The 14,605-nt window shown below is 42.4% G+C and overlaps 1 protein-coding gene across 1 annotated transcript in view; it reads left to right on the forward strand.

Moving 5' to 3' along the window:
- Window positions 1-14,605, forward strand: part of KIF13A (kinesin family member 13A) — a 215,165-nt gene that overhangs the window by 174,550 nt on the left and 26,010 nt on the right. Inside the window, 9 exon segments of the mRNA XM_068557132.1 lie at window positions 1,291-1,504; window positions 3,217-3,379; window positions 4,643-4,783; window positions 5,563-5,712; window positions 8,434-8,595; window positions 9,117-9,290; window positions 12,201-12,352; window positions 13,394-13,526; window positions 13,709-13,855. Of these exon segments, the coding sequence (XP_068413233.1) occupies window positions 1,291-1,504; window positions 3,217-3,379; window positions 4,643-4,783; window positions 5,563-5,712; window positions 8,434-8,595; window positions 9,117-9,290; window positions 12,201-12,352; window positions 13,394-13,526; window positions 13,709-13,855 (1,436 nt within the window).

Below are 14,605 nucleotides of genomic sequence, written 5' to 3' on the forward strand. Positions count from 1 at the left end.
AACTCACCTATACTCTGCATATCTAGTGATTTTTAAAAGTACTTTCTACTCTGTTTTGTATTATTTAACCCTGTTTTTAAAGCTAACATGCTATTTTCTTTTCCTCTTCTCATATAGAAAACTAGTAAAATTTACCTGCTGATTTCACAAATTGATAGGGTCTTCTGGTAAAGTCAGTCAATAGCTATCATGAGGTGATGTAAAAATTCCTCTTAATTTCCTTCTCTTATCCTGGAAATTAAAATGAGAGTCAATATATAGAAATACGACACGAACAGCACTGAATAATAAGCAAGTGTGTGAATCTCAGGCTAGTCTGAGAATACGAACACATCTCCTAGGTCCCGTGTACTTCAGGGAAATATTTACCATTACGGTGATTTCTTTGTTTACCATCCAGATTGTCTTAACGTAGTGTTTCCCTAGAGACAGCATGACTTTCTCTTTTGTGCATGTGGTCAGTGCCTTCCTTAATCTTTCTCCATTACATCCAGGCCATTGGTTGTTACCAAGCTAATGTTCTGCCATAGCCAATTAGCTCTTTAGGACCGAGTCGTACCTACACCACAGCCATCACTCGACATAGTCGTGGCCCCTTTCAACAAGACCCATTAGTATTTCTAATACCTGTTCACCCACGTGTGTGTTGGTGATCTCTCAATCTGCAAACGCAAAAAATCAGAAATAGTTGCAAGTGAATTGCTTTCTTGGCTATTAACACCTGAGAAATTGCCAGACCGTATACTCAATCAGTGTTTTCAAACATATGCTGTGACCTGTAAGTTTCCTCTCACATTAGAGAAATTCAGGAGTAATAAATTTGTGGCTAAAATCAGAAATACAAACCCTTTGCCGTGTGCTGAAACCAATGCTAGAGGAGCATTAAAAAGTGACTATCAGAAAAATCAAATCTCATGTGGCTCTGTCTTTGAAGTTGTCTTAGCTTTCATTGAGTTTTTCTTCTCGGTGGATAGAATCCCATCCCTCTTTCCTCTATCATCTGCTTTTTGCAATTGAGTGATGTATCTAAACATTAGGGTGAGCTCATCAAATTGAAGAAAGTCGCATAGTAGATGTGGGGAATGTTTACCCCCAGGGCTTTTATCTAAAATGTTAAGGAAAAGAAAATGGAGAGGATTTCATCTGACCGGGCCTCTCAGGCCGCTCACAGACAGCACATTGAAAGGCTCGATTCTGGGCGAGGGGATGGTTTTCGCTGAAAGAGACACCCACGGGCTCCCTGTCGTAGCCACCGCTGAAGGCACCTTGCCTTGTCTCTTGGCTCACCAGACCCAGTTCAAAACGTGGTCCAGGTCCTGGAGAAACAGTACCTGGAAGAGAAGAGGAGCGCCCTTGAGGAGCAGCGGCTCATGTACGAGCGGGAGCTGGGGCAGCTCCGCCAGCAGCTGTCCCCCGAGAGGCGGTCCCAGAGCAGCGGCCCGGACCGCCTGGCCTACAGCAGCCAGACGGCTCAGCAGAAAGTGACCCAGTGGGCAGAGGAGAGGTAAGAAGGAGAGCGGGGGTGGAGGGGCCCAGAGTCAAGGCCTCGGGGTCTTGGGGGAGGGGGTCGTGAGGCGTGTCAAAGCGGGACAAACCTAGCGGGAGATCTAGGAAATCTAGATCTAAGGTTTCCCTAGAGGGAAACCTTACTCGGGACAAACCCAGCAAAGAGGGAAACCTTACTCCCGTGTCTGGATTGTTGGCACCTGCCTTTCCTTTCAGAGCTATTGTTTATCCTAAGTATGTTTACTGCGATGTTAGTTGTTAAAGGTTACACCTGCCCCCTTACCCTTTAGTAACAATGGTACCAAGTTAGAATACCACTGTCTGGTCTTAAAGTAGAGAACAGTTGAATAGTTCTTCAGCATAAAACCATTTCTTGTTTTTTATTTCTCTTACTTTGGAACCCATTTAAATACAATTTTAATGTTAAGAAATCTACTAAATGTGAATTTTTTTTACCTTATGACTTTATTTATATCAGAACTGAGGTAGTGGTGGAGGAAATGGTAACAAAAACAACAACAGTAAGGACAATAAATTATTGCTGAGTTCTGTTGTGGTCTTACCAGAGTCTAGGAATGGTGCTTATTTTATTTACTGCTCCCAACAGCACCAAGCCATGGGAACTGTTCTTTCTGTCTTGTAGATTGGACAATCATTTTAAATATCTTCCCTCAGTCACCCATTAAGTAAATGAAAAGGCCAGGGTTTGAGCCCAGGTCTGTTGATAGTCCATTATCCTGTGTTGTAATAAAAATAATAGCGCCTGACGTTTCTTGAGCGTTTATCACGTGCTGACACTCCATTGCAGTCGAAAATTCGAGTATAACTTTACAGTAGGTCCTTGATATCTGCATTCCACATCCACAGATTCAACCAACCATGGATCATAGTGAAAAAAATCTGTATCTCCTTGGGCCTACGCAGTTCAAACCCATGTTATTCAAGGGTCAGCTGTACTCTTTCATTCAGTGGGTAATTTTTGCATATCCTGTGATGGGCCATGCACTTGGTCAGGAACTAGGTGTAGTGACAGCAAAAAAGACATGGTCCCTGCCCTGGGGGTGCTTACAGCTTCATAGAGGAGACGGACATTACTGGTCAAATAATTACACAAATAAATGAAAAATTGTAACTGTGACGAAGGCTACTGAGGCAAAAGATGTGGGGCTGGGAAAACATATAATAGAGTTCAGACCCAGATAGGCTGTTAGAGAAGCTTTTATCAGGAAGTGCTATTGTGTAGAGTTGAGAAACGAATTTCTGCTGTCACAGAAGTCCCTACTTCTCACCTTTTACCAACTGAAGAAATCACGTAAAACACTTTCTCCTTACTGGCTCCAGATCTCCCCCACCCCAAAGCACACAGAAGTCGTAATCATTTCTCTTTCCTAAAGGATTGCTTTATTGGGTTTTGTGTGTACGTGTGCATTACCATATCAAAATCTAGTTGTTTTCGAATGTTATGTAATTTAAAACATGGTTTGAAGTTAAGTCACCCCACATGTTTGCTCCTCAGCTGTGGTTACCAGTGGAGGGCTCACGGAACCCTGGTGGGAGGAGAGGGGGATAAGAGGTGAATTGGCAAAAATAGCTTGAAAAATAATTGTTTTGAGAGGAGTTTTCTACTACTTTCTAACAACATGACTCACTTGGAAACGGGACTGCAGTTTTCTTTTGGACACTCTCATGTCCTTTTCTGCTCTGCCACAGGGATGAACTCTTCCGCCAAAGCCTGGCAAAACTGCGGGAGCAGCTGGTCAAAGCTAACACCTTGGTGAGGGAGGCTAACTTCTTAGCCGAGGAGATGAGCAGACTTACCGACTACCAGGTGACTCTGCAGATCCCTGCTGCAAACCTCAGTGCCAATAGAAAGGTAAGAATGTTCTCGAAGAAGATGAGAGCAAGAGGTACAACAGTAGATACTGTAAGTGGAACGTAAACGTGGCATCCACAGGACATCCGAGAGGAGACCCTGACGTGAGCCGGAGGGTTTGTTCTTTTTAAGACGTCCTTTGGAGACCTTGGGTATATATGCCTTTGGATATTTTAGGATTGGAATATGAGAATTTTGGGGGCTAAAAGCCTTGCTAATTTAAATGCTTTCTTTAAAACAGTGAAACTGGGGAATTCCCTGGCAGTCCAATGGTTACGGCTCGGTGCTTTCACTGCTGTAGTCCCGGGTTCAATCTTTGTTTGGGGAACTAAGATCCTACAAGCCGCTGGTACGGCCAAAAAATAAATAAATGAATGAATGAATGAATAAATAAATGAATAAATAAAACACTGAAACTAGAAATATATATAAGTAATTCCTCCTGCTTTTCTCTTTCATATATATGCCTCCTGAAATGGGGGAATGTGTGTATATTTTGTGATAGTACCATTCTGAGAGTGAATTCTTCAAGAAAGGAAGACTCATATGATACCTGTTTTTCATACACAGCAGGATTCTTTGCAGCCATTGGGAAGTTTCCTGTCATTTCAACTTGAAGAAATTTTCATTTAAGGAGAAACTTTGGAAGAAATAATTTTTCATCCATTCATTTTTCCCTCTAGCAAGCGAGCTAGAAACGAGTCAGAGAGTATCTCGTCAGTCTTCTTGCATTTTAGTCTTTTGACCAAGTAGTTCTCCTTTGAGAAATTTACTCTAAATCTGTACTTATAGACGTGTTCATAAACATTTATGTGCTTTTGTACCAGGACGCTTATCATAGTGGCCTTTGTAATAGCAAAAATTTGAAGCAGCCATGATGTTGACCAAGAGAATAATTAGTCAAATGAGTGATACATCCCTATAATGGATGGCTGTGTTGCTATGAAAAATCATGTTTATGAAGAATATTTAACCACACAAGAAGGTGAACTGTGGAGAGAGAATTGGGATGGGAAATTTATATATTTGTTTGGTTCTGATTGTGATAAAAATAAAATGTGTGTGCATGGGTATACAAAGAAGATTGAAAATAAACCAGAATATTTCCTAGGTGATAGGGTTTCATCTTCTTTTGTATACATTATGTGTTTTTTTTTTCAAACTTTCTACTTTATGATAATACATATTGCTTCAACAATCCAAAAGAGTTATAACAAGATGTGTTATATTTGGTTTTTGTTTTCGTTTTGCTTCATTCTGCAGAGAGGAGCGATAGTGAGCGAGCCAGCTATTCAGGTGAGGAGGAAAGGAAAGAGCACCCAAGTGTGGACCATCGAGAAGCTGGAGAATAAATTAATTGATATGCGAGACCTTTATCAAGAATGGAAGGAGAAGGTTCCTGAGGTAAGAGGGACAAAATGTAAAGGAGCTTTGGTTGTGCTAAAAGGACAAGAATATAAGTGATTTAATCGTCAGAACACACTTATGTGCCTCAGTGAATATCTGTAGTGCTACTTGGGACATTTATATTAGAAATGTAAAGTGAAAGTGGTCTTGAAGGGATCAGTTGGATCGGTCATAAAACATGTGATCCCCACACAGATAGGAACTAAATGAAGAGAACACATAGCATGTTCTTATTGGGTTGCTACTACATTTCAAGTGAAGTGAAGTAGGACAAAGTGAATTTGCGCTGTTTCGTCAGTGCTGTTAAAAATCAGCTTAAATGGAGCCAGCGTGGATTTTGTATTCATTAGCACATGTTCATGCTCCCCTAGCTGTGTTCATGGCTAGGTAGATGCTAAGAATAATTTTAGAAAGCATGATCCATTTTTTCGACATTAGTAATGGAAAAAAAGATTTGGTGAAGGAAATGAGGCAAAGCACAGGGAATGAAACCTTGCAGGTGTGGTGTGATAGGGAAGACGGGGTGTGATAGGTGGGGCTGTAACCAAAGAAGAGCTCTCCCTGCCCTTATGTCACTTAGTTCCCCAACTAACAAGCCCCTCCTGTGGGATAGTTCTGTTTTATTCGTGTGACATGATTCTAATTTTACTTCTTTTTAATTTATTTGGATAAGTGCTTTCTTTTTAAAACATTTTAAAATGCTGGTTTTAAATAGTATTGTTTAAGTTGATGTTTTGTTTCCTACTCGCCTTCCCCCCTCCTCTCCTACCATTCAGACAAAGCGAGTCTACGGGAAACGAGGTGACCCTTTCTATGAAGCCCAAGAGAATCACAACCTGATTGGCGTGGCCAATGTGTTCTTGGAGTGTCTGTTCTGTGATGTGAAACTTCTGTACGCAGTTCCTATCATCAGCCAGCAGGGGGAGGTAAGCCTCTGAGAAAATGGAGCCAGCCTCTGAGAAAATGGCCATGGTTCAAGTTTTTTTTTTTTTTTTACATCTTTATTGGAGTATAATTGCTTTACAATGTTGTGTTAATTTCTGCTGTACAACGAAGTGAATCAGCTATATGTATAGATGTACCACCATATCCCCTCCCTCTTGAGCCTCCCTCCCACCCTCCCTATCCCATCCATCTAGGTCGTCACAAAGCACCGAGCTCAAGTTCGTTTTTTGTTTTTTAATTCGATTTAAGTTCTGTTCTTGAGGTAGATCAAGAAACTAGGGTGAAGCATCAGAAACACATTCTTCTTTCTCTACTAATATCAAAAGAAACTATCAAAATTAAGGCATGGCTTTAAAAGATTATTAGAACATGTTTTTTATTTGTGGTTCACAAGTATTTTCTTTGTTTTAATCAAACTCGAACTCTTTTGGAAACCAGATTCGGCTCTGTGCCTCATATTGATTTCTCTTTTAATCTCTCACCTCTGTAGTACACTTTAGCTCCTTCCTGGCCCTAAGTGGTCTTTACAAGATACAACTTGGGAGGATTATTTTGAAATTCTAAAATATTCAAAGAAAACAAGCTTAAGCATCTCACTGTTACCTCCTCTTTTAAAAAAAAATGCCCCTCATATTTCATTTATTTCATTATATTGGCCTTCTGTCAGCCTGAAACATTTCAGAAAATGTTCAAGTTCAAACTTTTTTATATTATCCACTTCATCAACTGATGTTTTCATTTTAAATTTAGTGACATCCTTATTTCCTAGCTTATCCTCCAATAGCATGCAAACTTGGAAATACTAAGTTATTTTTTGTGATTCTTAGAGCAGACTAAGAATAGGGTGCCATTCTGCCCAAAGTGAACCCAGAAAATAGACCCTAGATACCCAGTTGTGATACGTAAGTACACAGCTCACATTCCACATGTAGTAACCCACCTGTGGACATTATGCTGTAGGAAAATAGTGGGCTAAGTTGCTTTTTCCCATGTTAAAAATGGGCACAACTCCTATGGCAAAGAGATCTAGTGGCTGAGTCCCTAGTCAGGGTTTCTTAAGCTAGGGTCCATGGTGGGCTCTGAGTATTTCGTTAATCCCCTGAAATTATACTAAAAATGTATTAGGGTCTCAAAAAATGTTGGGGAAAAAAAGCTTAAGAACCACTGTCTTCTAACCGTTTTCTCATATTTCCTTTCTTCCCCTCCTCTTGCTCCTTCCTCCATATTTGTCTCACTTGTCAAATACCATCAACTAATTTCTCTCAGGTCCTGGGTGTCAGGGCCAGTTGCTCTGTGGAAGTTGGATCTGAGCTACCTTTAAAAATAAGCCTCACTATGTAAGATGACACAGCAGTGCCAGAGCATGTGTCCCCTTCACAAGTCCAGTCATTACGACCTAAAGCTGTGTTGCCAAAGAAAACTTGGCCAGTTACCACACTCTGCGAATGCGAAGGTCAGGGTCATTCCTCTCCTTAAATTCAGTTCTGTGAAACCAGCTATAAGAGAGACACTGCTAAACTAGCACCAATGCAGAGAACCACCAGGATATTCTGGAAACTTTAAGTTCCCCCCACCCCCTTTTTTCTTCAGAAAAACAGTCTTAAAGAAACTATTTCCTTATAACTTGGTGGCTTTGTATTTGTCGCTCCTCCTGGAGTAGGTCTCACCCCCTCACCCTTCTCCCAGCCCTACGGTCACTTCTATTCTCATTCTCTGCTCCCAAGAGGGTAGGGGAGAGGCTCCATGAGCCCAGTGGCCATGACTGTTTGGTTTACTGTTGTCAACACAGCACTTAGTACAGTTCCCGGCACACACTTGATTCTCAGTAAATATTTGTTGAGCGGATAAATTTATCCCCTAACAACCTGCATGTATCTCTGTCAGGACAGCTAGTCTACACTGGGTTTTTATTTACTTATTTGTTTGTTTATTTATTTATTTATTGGCTGCTTTGGGTCTTTGTTGCTGCATGCGGGCTTTCTCTAGTTGCAGCGAGCGGGAGCTATACTTCGTTGCAGTGCGCGGGCTTCTCCTTGCGGTGGCTTCTCTTGTTGCAGAGCACGGGCCCTAGAGCACACGGGCTTCAGTAGTTGTGGCTCACGGACTCTAGAGCACAGGCTCAGTAGTTGTGGCACACGGGCTTAGTTGCTCCGTGGCATGTGGGATCTTCCCAGACCAGGGCTCGAACCCGTGTCGCTTGCATTGGCAGGCGGATTCTTAACCACTGCGCCACCAGGGAAGCCCCCTACACTGGGTTTTTAATTCTCTGTCTTTCCCCACTTGACTGTGAGTGCCCAGACAGCAGAGCCTGTGTCTTTATCGTGGTGTTCCCATGATGCCAGGTATTTGATCAAATGAGTAAATGAATGAATATGGGAACGAGGGAAATAGATAACTCCAGGCAGAATGTGATAGCTGCCTTTGTGCTGTTCATGGGCTGTCCTGTAGAAGGGTAAGAATGAAGATGACTCCGGGAGGCAAGATACTAAGGCAAATCTGGCTCAAAGTAAGGCAGAGTGATTACAGGGCAGGCGATGGAGTGGGCTGGCTCTGGAAGTACTGAGAGTTTCCCGTTGCTGGAGGTGGCCCAGCGATAACAGTGGAGCTGCTCGCCGGAGATGTTGTAGCATGCTTTCCATCTCAGGTCAGTATTGTCCACGGGATGTCTTTTAACCGCGCGGTGCTCTGGTTCCTTGACCCAGGTTGCCGGGCGTCTCCACGTGGAAGTGATGCGAGTTACAGGCGCCGTCCCAGAGCGCGTGGCGGAGGATGACTCCTCGGAGAACTCCAGTGAAAGCGGGAGTCTTGAAGTCGTAGACAGCAGCGGGGAAATCATTCACCGAGTCAAAAAACTGACGTGCCGGGTGAGAGGGCAGGGCTGGGAAGGCTCAGATAAATGACCTTTTCAATTCAAAACAATTTTATGGAAAATCTTAGGAGCTTTTCATAGAACATGGTAAAAGTTAAACTTTCTGACAATAAATACAATAACAGACAGTACTTCTCCCAGAAGTGCAGCACACTTTCTGATGACAGTTGTATGAAATTTCAGAAGTCTATGTATGTGGCATGCAAGGAGCGCATATTGTTTAGTGAATCATGCTTTTCTAGTAAAGGTCACAGCTGTATCAGAAACTCGGTCATTAGGAAAGTTTGAGAGGGATGTGTGCATTTGTCACCATGCTCACATACTGTAGTTATGGAACTGTGGTACACATTTCATTACAAGTGGGTAACCCTTAATGAAATATTTTCAGCCATCAAATGGATGACTGATTTATTTATTTCATCACCTACTCTTAAATTTGAGGTAGCTGGATATGAAAAGAATGCATAGTTTGTTTTCTTTGTGAGAGTTATGTTTGCATTTTTTTTCTTTCTCCAGGTAAAAATTAAAGAGGCAACTGGGCTGCCCTTAAACCTCTCAAATTTCGTCTTCTGTCAGTACACATTCTGGGACCAGTGTGAATCCACAGTGGCCGCCCCAGTAGTGGACCCAGAGGTGTCTTCCCCACAGTCCAAGGATGCCCAGTACACTGTGACCTTCTCTCACTGTAAGGTACAAATGCCATTACAAAATGAGCTACTTGGGAGACAGCCGGCCACGGTTCAGTTCAAAAGTCTACTTGTAACTTAGAGTTTTTTCCCACATGAATGTTTCATAAACATAATAGGTTTATTGAGCTTTTTAACCTCAAAACGTACTTTAATACAAATTCAGATCGTTTGAAAGTGTTTAAAGTAAAATCCGGGGACTTCCCTAGTGGCGCAGTGGTTAAGAATCCGCCTGCCAATGCCGGGGACGCAGGTTCGAGCCCTGGTCCGGGAAGATCCCACATGCTGTGGAGCAACTAAGCCCGTGTGCCACAGTTACTGAGCCCACACGCCGCAACTGCTGAAGCCCATGCACCTGGAGCCCGTGCTCTGCAACAAGAGAAGCCACTGCAATAAGAACCCCAGGCACCACAATGAAGAGTATCCTCCGCTCGCTGCAAGTAGAGAAAGCCCACACGCAGCAACGAAGACCCAATGCAGCCAAAAAATAAATAAAATTTAAAATAAATAAATAAATAAAATAAAGTAAAATCTGAAAGACCTCTACCTGAAATCTGTGATGACCAGTGACAATTTGCTGCATATTATGTGTGTGCAAACATATGTTCATACACATAAATGGCCAGAGAGACACACTCTTACCATCATGCAGGCATAATTTTAAAAAGTTTTTTGCAAAAATGTGATCACATTTTACAGATTGCAGAATTGCATTTTATTATTTTAATATACATGAGCATCTGACCATATAAGTTGCTGTAGATATTTTTCATTCTTTTGAATTCTAAGCATAGCATTCTAAAGTCCCATATGAGCTTTTAAAAATCATACAAAATGAGAGAGGCGAATTTTTGGTGAATATTGCTTGGACCTATTTTGTGACATCAGCCACTCTTCCTGTCTTTCATATCAGACTGCCAACCAGTCATTTCTGACAGCCAGACTCTGGCCTCGGTGTAATTTTGTTTTTCTTTGGACAATTCTTAATAGATATTCAAGACCCCTTCTTTTCGAAATTGTGCCTATTCTTTCTGGTTCTACAGTTAGAAGACAAATCCATATCACCACCTATAAAATTTCCCATACGTAAAGTCTGTCAAGGTTTTTTTTTTGAAAGGCTAGATTTCTCTTTTTTTAAAATATTTATTTATTTGGTTGCACCAGGTCTTAGTTGTGGTAGGCGGGCTTCTTAGTTGCGGCACACAGGCTCCTTAGTAGTGGCATGCATGTAGGATCTAGTTCCCTGACCAGGGATCGAACCCAGGCCCCCTGCATTGGGAGCATGGAGTCTTATCCACTGCACCACTGGAGAAGTCCCTGTCAAGTTTTTATTTATTTGTTTTTTAAAGATCTTTTTTGATGTGGACCATTTTTAAAGTCTTTATTGAATTTATTACAATATTGCTTCTGTTTTATGTTTTGGTTTTTTGGCCCCAAGGCATGTGGGATCTTAGCTCCCCGACCAGGGATCGGACCCGCACCCCCTGCATTGGAAGGTGAAGTCTTAACCACAGGACTGCCAGGGAAGTCCCCTGCCAAGTCTTTATTTTTATGAGAATAGCCCACTTTTTATTTTTACCTGTATTCACCAAGTCTGTTTCTTAATTCTTTTTTTTTTTTTTTTAATTTATTTATTTATTTATTTATTTTTGGCTGTGTTGGGTCTTCGTTTCTGTGTGCAGGCTTTCTCTAGTTGCGGCGAGCGGGGGCTACTCTTCATCGTGGTGCGTGGGCTTCTCATTGTCGTGGCTTCTCTTGTTGTGCAGCACAGGCTCTAGACGCGCAGGCTCAGTAGTTGTGGCTCACGGGCCTAGTTGCTCTGCGGCATGTGGGATCTTCCCAGACCAGGGCTCGAACCCGTGTCCGCTGCATTGGTAGGCAGATTCTTAACCGCTGCGCCACCAGGGAAACCCTGTTTCTTAATTCTTTATTAATCTTTTGTTGTTGCTGTTGTCGTTATGGTTCTCTGAATACTCTTTTAAATATTCCCCATCTTTCTTTGGATCCAAAAAACTGCTTATTTAGAAGGATGAAACCTGGATTTTAAGTACATCCTAGTTAACAACTGGTAATAGATGCTAGTCTCAGAGACCTTGGACTCACTGTGTGACCTTGGGGTTTTTTGGGGGGTTTCTTTAACCTCTAAAATGTGTAGTTTGTGCTAATTGGTCATTAAGTTTATTTTCCTTTTAAAATTCTGGCTCTGTCTCCAAATAAGAAGTTAGGTAGTATAAGGTTAAACCAATGCAGCGCAGCCCTTTCGAGAAATTAGAGTCACCTGAGATTGCACTGAGCTGCTGATGGGAAGGAAGTCCGCATGGTCCCTTGCCTGCTGCTCTGTTCCGGGTGATTGCCTCACTGTTCGTCTGTTCAGCATCCGATTCCTCATGCTCCTCTGTTTGTATTTCACAACAAAGAATTGGAGTGGGAGGGTTTAGGAGCAAGAGTGCAGAATCATGGAGATAATCATGTAAAATTTAATTCTGTTTTGGTCTTCTAAGCCATAACAAGGAACAATCAGAAGTTCCCTTTTTTTTTTTTTGCTGTGCTGATTGGTCTATTCTGGCTGAAAGTCAGAGTGGTCCCAGGGTAAAGGGAGTGAACCAGGAGGAAGGGAGGACAGATTCAGCTCTGCAACCAGCAAGCAGTGCGACGTGGGGCCGCTGCTTTCCTCAGTGTCCTCGTTTATTAAAGAAAGAAGTTCAATTAAATTACCTCAGAATATCACTTCCCATCTAATAATATTCTGGTTTCTCTGCGGTTTTCTGTGAAACGGCAGCGATGGTTATAAGGTCGGGATCAGGCTAATGTACTCTGGAATGAATCTGTATACAGTTGAAAGTTAAAAAGGAAATTTCACAGATTCCTTTCTGCATAACTCCTGTCGCTCTTTCCTCTCCCCCGCGTATCCCAGGACTACGTGGTGAGCGTAACGGAAGAATTCCTGGAGTTCATTTCAGACGGAGCACTGGCCATCGAAGTATGGGGCCACCGGTGCACCGGGAACGGCAGCTCTGTCTGGGAAGTCGATTCCCTTCATGCTAAGACAAGAACGTTGCATGACAGGTTTGTGCTTGGCTGAGGGCTTTAGACGCGGGGTCAAGGCTCACCCTTGGGCAGTGGTTGAAGACTAAGGACTCTCTGAGCCTGCTTCCTCCTTTGTGAATGGGAATGATGAAGGGAACTACCAGGCCCTGGAAAAATTCGATGGGGAAAGGAAAGTGTTTTCAACAAATGAGACTGAAACATCTGTGCATCTTTATGGAACAAAAACAACCTTGATCTTAATTCACATGATACACAACACTTAATTTGAGATGGAGCATGGCTTTAAATGTAAAAGATAAAACTATAAAGCTTATAGAAGAAAACAGAAGGGTATCTTCTTTTAAAGTTGATCATTTGCCTCTTCCATGGCCCAGCAATCCCACTCCTAGGTATTTACCCAAGAAAAATGAAAACATAAGTCCATAAGCAGCCTGGTACATGAATGTTTATGGCAGTTCTATTCATGATATCCCCCAAACTGTAAACAACCCGATGTCCTTCAGTGTGAGAATGTTTGATAAACAAATTGTGTTATTAGTCATATAATAGAATATTACTCAAAAATAAAAAAGAACTCTGTCCCACTCTTACATATTGTGGATGAATCTCACAAACATTGTTCTGAATCAAAGGAGCCAGACCTAGAAGAGTAAAATACTACATGATTCCATCTATATGAAATCCTAGAACAGGTAAAACTAATCTGTGAGGTTACACAGCTGCTGCAGGTGGTGTGGGGATAGAGTGGGAAGGGGCCTGAGCAAGCCTGCTGTGGTGATGGCGGGGGTGTATGCACAGGTGTATGCATTTGTCACGATCCCTCCAAGTCTACGCCTGAGATCTGGACAGTTCACTGAATGTAAGGTATACATCAATAAAATAAACGAAAAGAACCTATACCGCAGGATTGTTTTGAGTGTTAAACAAGAAAATAATCTATGTGACACACATAGCACAGTGCCTCACGGATAGTAAGTGCTCAGGGACTGGGGGCTTCTTCCTGTTGCTAATAATGTCCCGGACATTGACATGGTTGTTTGTTGGCACGTGTTTCTGCAGGTGGAACGAGGTTACTCGCAGGATAGAGATGTGGATCTCCATCCTAGAGCTGAATGAGCTGGGGGAGTACGCTGCTGTGGAGCTTCACCAGGCAAAAGATGTCAACACAGGAGGTGTCTTTCAACTCAGACAGGTACTAGGTTTGTCTTTGCTTCTTTCGTGTTTTCTCCCTGTCCCACTCTTACAGTTTCTGGAATTTTCTAGTTATTTGCCTCTTTGTTCCCTAATTCTTTCCCCTTCCTTGATCCTCTTCCCCGATCCCTCCCCATCCCCATTCCTGGCCCCCATTTCCGCATCACACCCCCGCCTCTGCAGGGTCATTCCCGGAGAGTGCAAGTCACAGTGAAGCCTGTCCAGCATTCTGGGACACTGCCACTCATGGTCGAAGCTATCTTGTCCATCTCCATTGGCTGCGTGACTGCCAGGTCCACCAAGCTCCAGAGAGGGCTGGACAGTTACCAGGTGAGACCAATAGATTGCAAATAGTATTTAACGAAGATTGGTTAATGCAGAATTAAGGCAGTCAGTGATCTGTGACGGAGACCTGTTCAGGAATAGAACTGAACTCCTTGCCTTAAGCATATATCGGCCCCCGCCACCCCATCCATATTTCCGTCCGTTGCCTTTTTGCTAGGTTTAAATTACTGTATTGGCTTAGTGCCGATTAATAATAATTTTATTTATAAACACACATCAATGCTGTAGTGCTCATTTACTTTAGGCAGGATTTATTTTATATCTGGCCCGAATTGTGTTGGGTGTTTGATACTGCAGGCTTTGGCCTGATCCACTTTTATTAATAGAAAGTTGCCCCCATACACTGGCATAATTAACCAGCTCTCTGAAAGCTTTACTTTTTTTTTTTAATTGAAAGTTGTCCTCATGATCATTTTTGTTCATTAAGTCTCCTTTTGCTGAACCTTCTTTTCTCACTTAAAAAAAAATTAAAAGATGGAACCATCTAAGAATTCATCTTATTTACCAGTCACAGTAAACTTTAAGATCAGGAACGTGTCCCCAGTGGCCTGAAAGAACGCATGTGCTTCACCAAGTCCCCACTTTACTATCAGATGTAGTTGGGGACTGGGAAGAATCAGACCGCTGAATGCTGGTTCCCTCACTCCCTGTCATGATGGGGAGAAAACTTTTCTCTGTAGAGTCTGGGCATAAGCCCAGCCTATCTTGAGAAGGATTCATCTTCCATCTCAGTTT

Source organism: Eschrichtius robustus, chromosome 12, assembly GCF_028021215.1.
Source record: "Eschrichtius robustus isolate mEscRob2 chromosome 12, mEscRob2.pri, whole genome shotgun sequence".
NCBI lineage: Eukaryota > Metazoa > Chordata > Mammalia > Artiodactyla > Eschrichtiidae > Eschrichtius > Eschrichtius robustus.